This window comes from Mirounga leonina, unplaced genomic scaffold, assembly GCF_011800145.1.
Source record: "Mirounga leonina isolate KUSES-001 unplaced genomic scaffold, KU_Mleo_1.0 Mir_173, whole genome shotgun sequence".
Classification (NCBI taxonomy): Eukaryota; Metazoa; Chordata; class Mammalia; order Carnivora; family Phocidae; genus Mirounga; species Mirounga leonina.
The window spans coordinates 2,371,668-2,385,808 of NW_023270447.1; the positions used below are offsets into that span (position 1 = coordinate 2,371,668).

Consider the following 14,141-nt stretch of genomic DNA (forward strand, 5'->3'; position numbering starts at 1 on the left):
ACTAGGGGTCCTCTCTGAGAGCTAGGGGTCCCCCCTGAGCACTAGGGTCCCCTCTGAGAGCTAGGGGTCCTTGCTGAGCACTAGAGGGTCTTCACTGAGCACTAGAGGGTCTCCCCTGACTACTAGGGTCCTCACTGAGCACTGGTGTTTACTTTGATTCACAGCCTCCCAGAGCCCTTGCAGGTGGGTCTGCCCCAGCTGCGGAGCCACTCTCCATGTGCTGGTGAGTCAGGGTCAGAGTCCAAGACTGAGGATGGGACTTTCAGCTGTGGTTCTTCCTCATTAATGGCAACCTCAGGACCCTCAGACCTTCCTAGGTGCCTTCTGCCTGCCTATTCCACTGTGTTCTCTAAAATGCCCTGAAGCCCTTTTCTTAACAGACCTAGAGCTTGCCTCTCCCTGGGCCAGTGTTCTCTACGCAGCCCCACACTCAAGCCCTTGATCCCCACGTAGAAGCGTCACCCTGCAAAGGTCTCTCCTATTGTACCCTTTCCCCAGAAAGACCGAGTGGGAGAACACAAAGGCAAGACGGGTCTTGGTTTTACCTGACCTAAGCTTGAAGTGGCCAAATCCCTTGTGAAAGTCTCCACCCACCAACAGTGTCCCCAACCCTCCCCCACCCATGTAGCCCCAATGCCGCCGGACACCACGTGATGCCACGTCCCCACCCCCATAACGGCGCAGGGCTCCGGCCCCACAGAAGCCACACTTTGCAGAGATATGGTATTTATTGAACCATGTGCCTGAAAACCTGATCTGTATGTGTACATGTGCGTGCATGTGCACACGCACGTGTTTGGGGCATGCGTGCGTGGTCCGTGCTCCGCGGTGCCATCAGATGGCCTTGGCCAGCCCCAAGCGGTTGTTGACCCTGTCAAAGACGCTGTAATACTCGCGGATGAAGACATCCCCCAGGATCCACAGCTGGGAATCCCCTTCACCCTGGAAGCCACTGGTGCAGAAGCCCATATCCTGGGAAAGGCAAGGCTGAGATGAAGCTGGGCCCAAGCCCGGTCACCGTGTCTGTAGGTGGCCTACCCCACCCCTACCAAACCCCACAGTCCCTCTCCCAGCTAGCATTTCTTATCATATCCTTGAAATCACCTTCCGAGGGAAGCAGACAAGTATCAGATTCATCCCACTCAACAGATGAAGAAATTGATACTCAGAAAATCAAGTGACTTAATGCAGGAGAACTCGGTGGGGTCCCCTCACCCCATTCCCCCTTACTTGTCCTCTCCAGCACCCCCCATCCTCTTCATCACCTACTGCCCTGCTAACCAGCCAGACCAGGCCTGGAGGCCCGAGTCAGGCTACCTACGAAAGTCCTAGACAATGCTCCAGGCTCCTGGGCTTAGAAGCTAGAGCAGTAGATGGAGGTTCCCACAGAGGCTGTGGTCCTGCCTACCCCACCCTCCCTCAGGTTGCCAGGCTCTGTACTTTCTGTTTGACCCATTTCTCCCAGGATGAGGCTGTATTGGCCACAGACAAGGCCCGAGGACAGCAGGGCCCCACTCAGAAAGGCCAGTTTGTCTAAATGCACCTCCTGCATTCTCCCACTTTACAACTGGCTGACCTGCCAGGAGAGAGGAGGGGGCCTAGGTGACCCCAGGCTTCCTCTCCTGAGAACTCCTACCGTGCTGGTATAGGCGGAGGAGGGCAGTGGGTACTTTTGGCCGTGGATCTCAAAGACCACCTCAGGCATGCTGCTCAGGCTCCCGCAGTTGATGTCAAACTCAAGACCAGAAGAAAGTCATCTTAGATGGGCAATGGATCTGATCGAGCTCCATGAGGCAGAGAAGGGCAGGACCCCCTCCTCTGCACTGGAGTCAAGTGCGGGGGAGGGGGGGTGGATGTCTGCCCACTCAGAGGACTCTAGGGAGGCCCTCAGGCCTCAAAAGAGTTACATTGAGTGGGACCTGCTGTCAGCCAACACAGGAACAGACCCCAGCTTGAGACAAAGGGGGATTGGCCTCCATGTTTCCCCTCCAGGCTCAGCCAGAGCTCCCCCAGGACCCTGGGAGCCCTTAGGAGTCAGGGAGGAAGCAAGGAGCCCCGTGGGTAGATGAGGAACAAGGGGGTACAGCCGAGCTCAGTGAGTCAGGGATGTACCATCCTCCTGGGGGACAGGAAGCCAGACCTCGGCCTCTGCATGAGATGGGAGAGCTCCCACAGCCATGGTGGGCCAAGCTGGAAGACCACGGTGGAGGCCTCCTGAGACATCCCAGCCCCTCCAGGGAAATGGGCCTGGCCTCACCTCGCCATATTGGTCCTGTGTCGCTCCAATGGCTGTCTGGATGTTGAGGATGTCACTGCTTGGCCCGACCAGCATGGAGGTGCCTGTGTCCAGGATGGCCTGACAGCCACCATCACAGGCCACCACCACGCCATTGACAGTAACCCTGCAGAGTGGAAAAAGGACAGCCTCGCGGTGCGCCCAGCATCCGGCACGCCCTCCTTGGCCCCTCCCATCCTCCCCTGCCAGGATCCTCAGGCAGGGAGGAAGCCCAAGCTTAAGACTCTCTGCCTCTTGGGGCACCGGGGTGGCTCAGTCATTAAGCGTCTGCCTTCGGCTCAGGTCATGGTCCCAGGGTCCTGGGATCGAGCCCCATATCGGGCTCCCTCCTCCGCGGGAAGCCTGCTTCTCCCTCTCCCACTCCCCCTGCTTGTGTTCCTTCTCTCTCCTTGTCTCTCTCTGTCAAATAAATAAATAAAATCTTAAAAAAAAAAAAAAAAAAGACTCTCTGCCTCTCCCCAACCCTCAAATAAATAAATAAATCTTCTTTTAAAAAACCAGCGGAGTCATGTGATTAAGGGATGGAATGAGTACCACACTAGTTGCCTAAAGGTCTGGTTTCAGGCTTCCTCCCTGCCAGTCACTTGCTGCAAGCCTTGTGCAAATTACCAACCTTCCTGACCTCGGGCTTCTCATCCACAAAACGGGTACCTTAACAACCCCTTCCTTGACTTCCTCCAGGGATGGTCGTGAGGTTCAGACTTGACGTTAGTAAATTATAAAGTGAGGATACTAGGGTAGCACCCACCTCCTAGGGTTTTAGTGAGGAATGAACGAGACAGTCCTGTTATCCCTCAGCCCAATGCCTAGCGGGTAGTAAGGGCTCAGGAAGGGCAGGGCTCTTATTAATAAAGTAGCGGGGAACATCAGCATTCTCGCTGACAAAGCTCACTGGCCTTGCAAGGGTCCAGTTCAGAATCTGATGTGATGGCTTAGGAGCTCCTGTGTCGCGGCCCTTCTCGGAGCCTCGCGGGCTGATCCCCAGGCCCTGGCGTCCCCACACCTGGAGGCGGGCCTGTGGCTGGGGCCCAGGGCTCCCGCTCACTCACCTGTCCACGGTGAACTGCCAGTATTCCTGCACGGTCACGGGCACCCAGTGCAGGGAGCCTGTGTAGTAGGACGGGTCAATGGCTCCCAGCGTGAGCATGCTCCCCTGGCCATTCCTGAAACCACGGAAAGGCGAGTGGTGGCACTCGGACACCCTGGCTGGGTGCAGCCCCACACGGAGGGGGGCAGATGCCATTGAGACCGGGCCCCACCACCCTCCCTGCCCTCAACCCCCACCTCCACCCCACAGGCTTCAAGTGAGCTCTCCCGGCCTCCCTGCTCTTCGGGGCTTTTCCCTGATAACAGCGTCCTCTCTCTGAGCTCTGCGGCCCCCAGGCTGAGGCAGAACCTGCAGCCTGGGCGGAGGCAGGAAGTAACCATCACACAGTTCACATGAGCACCAGGCTCGGCTGGGGCCAATCGCAGCTGTCGCCCTGTGCCCACCCCCCCCGTCCCCAGCCCTTTGGCTTTAAGTAGGAGAGAAGGTCTTCAACCAGATCCCACAGACTTTGGATTAAAACTGCCCCCTTCCACCCCTCTGTTCCTTCTGGGGCTTTCCTCGCGGCCAAGAAGCATGGGTCACCTGCTCCCACTCTGTGGTTTTTAGTTCCTAGACCACAGCAAGCTCTGTCTCACCCCCCGGGCTCTAGCACATGCTGTCCCCACTGCCTGAAGCATGCTGTCCTCTGTCTCACCTGGAGAGCTCCCCCTCGTGCCTCAGAGAAGCTTCCCCTGCCCACCCTGCACATGCATCCCCATCCAACTGGGCTTCCCTCAGTGCTAAGGTTTCCCTGCATCCAGATCTGCCTGCACTGAGTGCCCTTCTCACAACTGTAATTGTGTGATTGCGTGTTGTCTGCTCCACCTGCTAGAAAGTTAACTCTCAGTTTGTCTTGTTTGCTGATGTATCCCCTTCTTCCGGCAGAGCACCTGCACATAGTAACAGCCCATAAATATTGATGGAGTGAATGAATGCATGAACGCACCAGTGTACCCCTTGCCTGGGTGCCCTTGACCTCAGTGGCCCAGCACCTTCCTTCTCCTGAGTGTGGTGCCCTTCTCCCCATCCTGCCACCCGCCCTTCTGTCCAGCTGAGCTGCACCAGTATGGGGGCAGGAGGACAGAGGAGGGAGCACTGGGCTGGGAGTCAGGAGCCCTGGGTTCCACGTGTGACTTAGCCACCAGTTCCCAGGGTGACTGTCCTCCCAGGCCTCAGTTTCCTGCGTAGTGACAGGAGAAGGCTGGACTCCTTTGGAGCCTACTCTGGAAAGGCTGTGAATCTCAGTGACATCAACAGATGATTATGGAGGCCTGGCCACTTCGGAAAAAAAAGATGTTAAACGCCCCCAGGCTGAGATGGCTCAGGCTTCATGTTTTAAATGCCAGAAAGCAATGTCAGATGTTGGTCCCGTGGATTCGGGCTGCAGCAGAGGCTATATATACTAGGGGCTTTTGGAAAAGTGGTTAAGTCAGCCTGGAAACAAGGAGAGGGTTTGCTTGGATTCTGACCACCACCCTGGAGTTGCAGGCTCCCAGAGGGGCGGACATTCCTCAGCCGACAGACCTTGCCAGGCCATGAAAGTCTGGCTCTGGCTGGGGACAGCTCCTACCTGGACAAATACACAGAGAACAGATCTTGGGCCACCAGGTGCTTCTGCATGATGTTGTCGAAAACTGGCACTGAGTACTCGGAAGCCAGAGAGGGGTAGGCCAGCCCCAGGATCCCATCGAACTCAGAGTAGGTAAAGACGTTGCCAGGCTCCTGGGTGCTCAGGCCCACAGTCTGCTGGGAGTCCACGATATTGGAGACCTGCAAGAGAAGCCGAGTGTCCTCCACCAGGGGCCAGAGGCAGGAAGATCCCAGGGCAGGCCGGTATCGGGATCAGCCTTAGAGGCCACCCCGCACCCGCCCTCCTCCAGGCAATGTAGTTGTGTGAGCTTAAGAGGAAAAGCCCTCATTCCCCAGCTCTGCGCTGTGTTGTGAGGGAATGATCCTGGAGAGGCCAGGGATGGAGGAATCGAGGACCCGGTGAAGGGTGCAGACAGCAGTGCTCACGGTGCAGAAGTTGGGGGGTGAGCCCAAAGAAGGGGGTGGGGTGAGGGAGGCTCTAAGGCCCCCTGCCAGCCTGCAGCCTCATCATTAGCTGCACCTGGGGCGTCTGCCAGGGAACAGCTGGGGGCAGCACAACGGACAGAAAGAACATGCACCCACTTTGCATCTAGTAGACCTAGCTGTGCGTCCTTGCTCTGTTGAGTGCTGACGGTGTGACCTTGAACAAGCACCTCTCTGAGCCACCACCTGCATCTCAAGGCAATGCTGAGGCCCATATAATACGAATGCTGAACCTGTATCGAGCACTTAGGAAATGTTTGGCCGTTGGACATTAATGGCACTATGCTAAGGAAGCGCTACCTCCAAATCTCCTGTTAATCTGCCCACTTTCTGGAAGGCTGCTGTGCCCACCAGCCCTTTCTGAGCTCACAGGGGCCTCCAGCTTCCACTCAGTCCCCTTATAGCCAAACCATCCTCCACACACACAGCCAAAGTGATCTTTGAAAATGGACGTCCATGGGGCAGCCTGGGTGACTCAGTCGGTTAAGCGCCTGCCCTCGGCTCAGGTCATGATCCCAGGGTCCTGGGATCGAGCCCCGCGTCGGCCTCCCTGCTCAGTGGAGAGTCTGCTTCTCCCTCTCCCTCTGCCTGCCTCTCTGCCTACTTGTGCTCTCTGTCGAATAAATAAATAAAAAAAAAAATCTTTAAAAAAAAAAAAGAAGAAAATGGACGTCCAGTCATGTCACCCCTTGCAACGACCCTCCAGAGGCCCCCAATGGCACTCAGGAGGAACCCTTTGTCCTAGAGTCCCCTCATGTGCTGACCCTGTTTTTCACACCTCATCTCTTGCCTCTGAGCCCTTGACCCACACTTCTTCCCCCACGCCAATCTTCTTTCTCCTCCTCCAGTGCCCCAACTTGTCCTCATTTGCACGTGACCGTGCTGAGGAGGGCCTGACCCCCGTGGCTCTCTCTCCCACCTTCTGCCCAAGGTGGGCAGGTGAAGGCCGCTTAACGCACCACGGCTGAGGCCAGCAGGCTCGGACCAACTCCTTCATGAAGATGTGGGGTTTCCCCCCCTGAACTCAGAACCACAGAAAAGAAAGCAAATGACTCCAGGCCTCAGAGGAAGTAGGACCCCCAGGCAGGGGATTCGCCTTCCCAGGCCCTGTCTGCTGGGACCACCTCAGCCGGTGGCTCTGGGGTCTCCGCTGTCTGGCGCCGACCCCTAGGGAGGCCTGAGCTGGGTGGGCACCTGCCCTGCCAGTGGATGAGGCTGAGGAGAGGGCCGACAGCAGAGAGGAGCCGTGTCCCTTCGGGCTCAAAACAAACGAGCCTTCAGCCAGACCCAGGAAGAACTCCAGGAAGATGCCCCAGGGGATGCCGCTTGATTTTTAGTCTTGGATAGTGGGTGAGGAAGGAAAGCAGGAGGCTAATGTGTACTGAGCCCTTCTTATGTGCCCACCACTGTGTTGAGTACTTTAGAAGCCAAAAAGTGGCAAAAGGCAGGGGTACCCTTGTCCAGAGGGCACAGATGCTCCCTGACTGAAAGGAGATGCTGCTCCACGGCGCCTGGGCAGGGGACTCGCCTTCCCAGGCGAAGGAGTGAGCGCAAGCCAAGGGCACTGCTCAGAGGATCGGGGCGTGGGTCTGACACTCCGCTCCCAGCCACCAGCTGTGTGATTCTGGCAAGGGACCAACCTGGGCGCTTCAGTTTCCTCATCTGCACAATGGGGTAAAGTACCTTCCTAAGAACTCAGTTTACAGTGAGAGCCCACAGGTGACACTGGGGAGCTCGGTGCTGGCACAGGCTGGGGATTCGGAACCAACTATGGCCAGGACAGATGAAAAAGGTTGGGGAAGGTGGAAACTGGGCACGGAGAAGCCTCTCAGGGGGGACTCTGGGGGCTGGCATGGGCAGGAGAGGAGGGAAGGACCAGCCACAGGCCCTGCTGCCTAAGATCCCTCCCAGAACCCCTACCCACCACCAGGCTCCCCAGGGGCAGGACCCAGAGGGCCTCTCCGTGCCAGCTGGAGGTGCGGCCCGCCAGAGCCTGGGGGTCTGCGTGGCAGCCCCACTGGCCCTAAGCCCCACTCACCGTGACGGTGTCAAGGCCCAGGAAGCCCTGCATGCTGCCCGTGCCGTACTGGATGGACAGAGGCTTGTTCAGGTTCTGGAAGGTGGAGGACTTGGCCGGGTTGAAGCGGTGATGGCTTTCTGGAACACAGACCCTGGGTTAGTGAGGCCTGCAGAATCTTCTCACCCCTGACAGCGCCAGCCAGGGCTGAGACCCTCACGGGGTCTGGTAAGAATGTGGTCTACATACTAACCAACCGTTCTCAGAAATTCTGCAGAAAACAAGCAGCCCACTCGCTCTTGATCCCCCACAGTCTGGTAAAGAAAAATTATCTTTTGCTGCTCCACCCACCTCTCGGAACCCCAGTGTTACCTGTGTAGCTGCCAAACAAAATAAGAAAGAAAAAAGCCATCCCTGTGGTTTCCATAGACTTGTCACTTTTACCAGCTTTGTAACCTTAGGCAAGACTCTTTTCTTTTCTGAACTTTACTTCCCTCTCTGGTAAAGAGGGATAACAAGAGCACCAAGCTCCCAGGATTGTTGGAGAAATAAATTATGAACATGTATTAAATTAAATTATTAACATGTATTAAACGTTGACTCATCACTAGTAATAGATCCTGTCACTTTATTCTCCCAGCCCCCACTGGCATATCATAGCCCCATTTTATAGAAAGGAGAACTGAAGACCCAGGAGGGTCAGCAGCTTGTCTTGCTTCTTGATGAAGACTAAATAAATAAGTAAATATCAGGGCTGCTGGGTGGCTCAGTAGGTTAAGCATCTGCCTTTGGCTTAGATCATGATCCCAAATCCTGGGATCAAGCCCCACATCGGGCTCCCTGCTCAGCGGGGAGTGTGCTTCTCTCTCTGCCTGCCGCTCCCCCAGCTTGTGCTCTCTGCTCTCTCTCGTGCTCTCTCTCAAATAAATAAATAAATAAAATATTTTTTAAATAAATAAATAGCCCAAGCTTCCCTAATTTCCAACTGGTGCTTTATACATCAGACCCGTGATTTGCACACCTTCTCAATCTGTGAGCAGTTGGAAGGGCTGAGCAAGGAGATGGGGCACAACCAGGAGGCTGGGAATGTCGAAGCAAGCTCTCCTGTACCCACGTTCTCCCCAGCACGCTGCAACTCAAGAGTGGTGGCCAGAATCTAGCAAACCCTCTCCTTGTTTCCGAGCTGACCCAACCTCTTGTCCAAAAGCCTCCAGCATAGCTTCTGATGCAGCCCGAATCCACGAGACCAACATCTGACATTGCTTTCTGACGTTTAAAACATGAAGCCTGACCCCATCTCTGCCTAGCGGCATTTAACGTCTTTTTTTCCAAAGTGGCCAGGCCTCCATAATCATCTGTTGATGTCACTGAGATTCACAGACTTTCAGAGTAGACTCCAAAGGAGTCCAGCCTTCTCCTTTCACTACGCAGGGCTGACAGTGGCCCTGGGGTCTAAGCCTGGAGGGGCAGGCCGGAAAGGGAGATCACTCACGGCAAGCAGAACTCTTGCAGTAGACAGAGGGCACCCAGAGGTCCGAGGAGCCAGTGTCAAACACCACAGTGAATTCCTGGGGTGGGGTCCCGATGTAGATCTTCCCAAAGTACTGACACTGGGGACAGATAGCACAAGGTCAGGGGTGGGGAGTACAGCATAGGGATAAGGGTCGATGCTTGGCATGGAGAAAAGGGGAAGAGGGGGAAATGAGGATCACTGGGGAGGGTTCTCCATCTCCAGTGACCACACTGGGCTCCCCCCCACTGCTCACCCAGCTGTGCTGGCCTGCCCCTCCCACAAGCCCTACAACCACCGCTGGAATCAGCCCCAGAAGCAGACATTAGATCAAAACATCAGCCCTTCCCAGTAGGAAGACTGGGCCCTGCCTGCCAGGGGCAGGGACATAGAGATAGGACACCAGTGAGGTACGGACCCCAGATCCCAACCCAAGCTGTCCCTGCCACCCCTCCTGGCCAGCCTCCCCATGTGTCAGAACTTAGGTCGGGGAAGGGGTGAGCATGACCTAGATAAGGCAACGAGAGCACAGGAAAGACAAGGCAGGCTGTTTATTGCCAAGAGTGACAGATGAGGGAGAGACAGGCTCCAGGAAGGAAGAGGACCCCAGGGGTGGCTATAGATGGGCACCAGAGCCCCATCCCTGCTGAGTCCAGACTAAGACATGGGTCCTCTGGGCTGGGAGACACAGGCATGGGGGTGCACCTGGGAGCAAATTACGTGCCCCCGAGGGATGTTGTCTGCTGGCCTGAGCTCAGACCCTCCTGGCAGTGACCTTCAGAGCCTCGCCTTTGCTGGGTCTGCTGGCCCCATGCGGAGCTGAGGGGTGGGGGGACAGCCTCCACAGCCCGTGGGGCTCCGTGATTCCTAGAAGGGAGGAAAGAGGCAGGGGCCGGGAGGGAGCATCCATCGCACTCTGTGTGAGAAGCATTATTGGAAGGGGGGCAGAGCCACTTACGTCCAGGTAGTTGGTCAAGGGCTCGCTGGCCACCTTCTCCAAGTTGGAGTACTTCTTGCTGAAGGAATACGGGTGTGTCTTCAGAAAGTCCTCCAGGAGCCCACGCTCCTTCAGGGCCTTTCTCAGCGACTTGCCTTTGTGCAGAGGGACCCTGAGGAGACAGGGAAGAATTCGTGATGCCGGTGGGCATCTCCTCAGGGCTGCCCTACCTCAGAGAATTGCCCAGACTCTGGGCTATGTAAGCTCTGCCCTCATATTTTTTTAAACATAACTCAAAGGAAAAATTAGATTTTACATCAGTTCACAATTCAGTGCTTACCCTTACTAAACATGATGCGCTCTGATGTTCTCTATTCCTTTCTTTTTTCTTAATGCTGGTGGAGACTCATTATATGTATTTTATAGCCTGCTAATACGTTTCGCAACTCCGAGGTTTGAGAGACACAGTATCATTCGTTCAGTCTCCAAACTCTTGCTGCCTGCCTACCATGTGCCAGACATTGTACGGGGCTCAGGACTGCAGCCTCTGCCGTCTGGGAGCAGGCTGTCTGGAGAGGAAATGATGTCCCCCACACTCTGCTAAACCCTGTAAAAATGCTCCCTCCCTTGCGACCCCTGTGCTTGGCTCTCTGGGTAGCCTGAAGTGTGTGGAAATTCTTCAGAGAGTTTCAGTACAGAGTGTGGTCCTCAGGGAGCTTCTGATAGAGTTTAGGAGTTGGATGATGGAAACAAATCAACAGAAGAGCATCGAGAGGGAGAGAACAGCAGAAAGGTTCTAGACCCTGCTCTGCAGGCTGTGGCCCTTGGGGTAACCTCCCCCGCACCCCCCCAAGGCCCTCTGAGCTTCAGCTCTGTCTCTGCAAAATGGGCGACCTCCTTCCTTTCCAGCCTCTCTCCAGCCCTGCCTTTGACCAACAGAGTAGCTTCACCTCTCTGGTTCCTAGTTTCCCCTCCTCTAGGCCGAAGGAATGTAGGCTGATGATTCTGGTGTCCCTCCAGTTCTAAGGGCCATGCGGTCCTCCTCTGCGGGGCTGATTTAAGGACAGGCTCCTCCTTGGGCCTGACTTCACAGAGACCACAGCTATGAAAGTGCTTTGAGAGTAATAAAATGGCAGGAGTTCTAAGACCCTCAGAGAAAATGGGTTTTCTCGTGTTGTTCACATGCCAAACAGATCCCATATGGAACAGCCCGGTATGTGAATTATGGTCTCTCCTCTGGTGCCTCCCTTCCCCAGCCCTCAAGTGTGGCTTCAGCCAGGACCCAACAGAAATAAAAGGTCCTCAAGACATTTCTCAGCCTTTGTCTCTGATGATAGAAAAGGAAGGAGGCTCCCGGGCCCAATCCTTCAGCTGCCCTTTCCTGTGTCCTCATCTCCAGGTCCCCAAAGCGTTCTGCCTGCTGGCCTCCTGCTCCCACTCACCTCAGGACCCACTCGTGGAATGCCTGGTGACCCCCCTAGCAGCAGCTTCTTCTCCGCTGAGCTGCTGTGTCCAGTATGAGGCCCCAGAGAGCCTCCCTCAGAGGGGCGCCGACAGCCCCCTGCCCCACGCCGAGAACCAGGAGACTCCAACTGCGTGGAAACCTCCATCCCCCCAGGGCTGCCCCCCTGCACTGAGATCACCCGATGCCTGGTTAGAAAGAACTTCACTTTCAAGACACAAGGAGCTCTGACTGGTCAAAGGTACCCTGGGTCCTTTTCAGGGATCTCGTTTCCCAGGGATGGATTCAGGTTACCCCAGGCTCATGGCTTGATGGGGCTCGAGCCTGGGAACTGGAGATAGTGTGATGTTGTGGCAAGAGCGTAAGTCCACTTGGGACCAAGTCCTAGCTCTTCCATTATGAACCATGTGGCCTTGGGTAGCTCAGGGACCCTCCCCGAACAACAGCTTCCTCATCTGTAAAATGCAAATAATAATACCTACCTAATCCAAGAGGTTTAGTGGCACCTAGCAGCAAGCAGCTCAAGAAATATCAGTTATGGGGCACCTGGCTGGCTCAGTCGGTAGAGCATGTGACTCTTGATCTTGGGGTCATGAGTTCGAGCCCCATGTTGGGTATAGAGATGACTTTTTAAAAAAATCATTTCAAACAAAAGTATCAAAAAAGAAATATCAGTTATTAATTCTGGAGGAAAACTTGGGAATCTCACCCATAGAGGGAGCTTTATTTTGTTTAAGAAATGCATACAATAGGGCGCCTGGGTGGCTCAGTTGGTTAAGCGACTGCCTTCGGCTCAGGTCATGATCCTGGAGTCCCGGGATCGAGTCCCGCATCGGGCTCCCTGCTCGGCAGGGAGTCTGCTTCTCCCTCTGGCCCTTCCCCCTCTTGTGCTCTTTCTCTCTCTCACTCTCTCTCTCAAATAAATAAATAAAATCTTAAAAAAAAAAAAAAAGAAAAGAAAAGAAATGCATACAATAGCTCTTATCCCGTGCCAGGCACCATTCAAAGCATTTTCCAAATACCAACTCATATATTCCTCATAACAACCCTGCAAGATGGATGCTGTCTGTTATCCTGATTTTACAACAGAAGAGGAAATAGGGCACAGGAAGTCAGGTTGGTGATGGAGCTGGGGATCAAATCACAGGCAGTTTGACCCCAGCAGCCATGCCCTTGGTTTCCCAGACTGCCCATCTGACCCTGTATTGCTGCTCACCACCCCTGCAGTGGTGGGGCATACCCTGAGGGAAAGGTTCCAAATGCAAAGGCAAGACTATCCTGGGAACCCGCAGCAGGGCCTCTGAAGATTCCACGGGGGCAGGGTGGAAGACCACAGGAGAGACCCACCCAGAGCAGGTGCCTGTGACGCCCTCCCCGCTCCAGCCCCAGGCGCCTGACACCCACCTGGAGATCCCACTGCCCTGGGAGAGGGCGAGGACTGCAAGTAACACCACGAGACACCTCATCCTGGACCGCAGGCTGGCCACTTGCTGGAGCCAGTCCCCCTTCCCACAGCCTTTATAGAGAGTGCCGGGTCCCCTCTGGCTGCAAGCCCGGGCTGCAGAGATGACCCCCTGACTTCGGGCTGCTCCACAAACACATTAAGATAGTACCCCGAGTACCCAACACCCACCGCGATAAGGGCCCCAGACTCCACCACCGCGGGACTTCAAAGCCAAAGGGGACACGTGCTTGATCTTTAGGCTTGGAAATATCACAGAGGCCTCCCCGACTGATTTCCCCTTCCAGATGGGACTTCTTGAGCTAGCACAGACGGGGCCACCGCCAGAAACCCTTCTCATGTTCCCCCTGGTGGTCTGTAAAGAGGTTTCTTAGCAGCAGACCCCTCTTCTGCCCTAGCTGCCTCTCCTCCCTGGGCCTGACTTCACAGGGAGCCCGCAGCCTGCCCTATCCAGGAATCTCCAGCTCAATGCTCCCGGGCCCATGTTCCAGGGGACACTCCGTCTACTCCTGAGGCAGAGAGTGCTCCTTCAATCTGTCACCCCGGTCTAAGAGAGACGGCAGGCCCAAGACTTCTGCACCGTCTGGGCTGTGTCCCCTGGTTCTATGTTAGAAGGGTGTTGGGAAGACGGGGGTGTAGATGCCAGATCCCATGAGCCCCTGGGGGGGCTGTCGAGGGTGAACAGGGAAGGCAGATGTGTGTCATACACAAAGAGGAAGGAGGATATGGCGCCATGGTCAGATTTTGGCAACAGGTGAGGCCAAGAGCTGGCACCCTAGTCCCACACATAGGCCTAAGTCGAGCTTCTCAGAAGGATACATGCAGGGCTTTGTGATGAGTAGACGGCCCCACGAGAGAGAATTAGGGCAAAAAGGGAAACGAAGTCTCAGCCACAGAAGGAGAAGACCGCATCCCAGGGTGAGGGGAGGCTATAAACTGGAAAGTCAGGATCAAATCAGGATTCAGCAGGGGTTTGGGGGCCACAGGTGTGTGGGAGAGTGTGCCCTGCGGGACAGATGTCTGGGTAGCAAGGGAGTGGAACAGAGAGGGCAGGCTGGGTAGCCAAAGAGGCAGGCATGCGGTGGGCCCCGGACACAGGGGCACGCAGGAGGGACAGACCCAGAAGCTTCTTGTATTTGACGAGGCCCGCCAACAGGGGAACTGAGAGTTTTATGGCAGGAGCTAGGAAGACAGCCAGATGGGATCCCTCCCATGGCAATGCCCCACCCAGCCATCCTCGTCCCTCCTCAGAAGGCCTGCGTATCCCCGTCCCAGCGGCCCTGCATCTGAGTGGTCT

At 55.6% G+C, this 14,141-nt stretch overlaps 1 protein-coding gene across 1 annotated transcript; it reads right to left on the reverse strand.

Moving 5' to 3' along the window:
* Nucleotides 1–834: 834 nt before the first annotated feature.
* Nucleotides 835–12,848, reverse strand: LOC118020155 (chymosin-like). Its single transcript, XM_035020124.1, has 9 exons — nt 12,787–12,848; nt 9,942–10,092; nt 8,966–9,083; nt 7,495–7,613; nt 4,954–5,153; nt 3,346–3,459; nt 2,258–2,402; nt 1,637–1,735; nt 835–972 (listed from the first exon to the last, which is right to left on the reverse strand). The coding sequence occupies exons 1-9, from the start codon at nt 12,846–12,848 to the stop codon at nt 835–837; spliced, it is 1,146 nt and encodes a 381-aa protein (XP_034876015.1).
* Between the last annotated feature and the right edge of the window lie 1,293 nt (nt 12,849–14,141).

Excerpts from the sequence above, each read along its gene's own strand:
- LOC118020155 (XM_035020124.1), bottom strand. The coding sequence starts at position 12,848 with ATGAGGTGTCTCGTGGTGTTACTTGCAGTCCTCGCCCTCTCCCAGGGC. Across the intron at positions 5,154-7,494 it reads TGGGCCTTGACACCGTCACG|GTCTCCAATATCGTGGACTC; the intron begins GTGAGTGGGGCT and ends CTTCTCTTGCAG. Across the intron at positions 2,403-3,345 it reads TGGCAGTTCACCGTGGACAG|GGTTACTGTCAATGGCGTGG; the intron begins GTGAGTGAGCGG and ends TCCACTCTGCAG.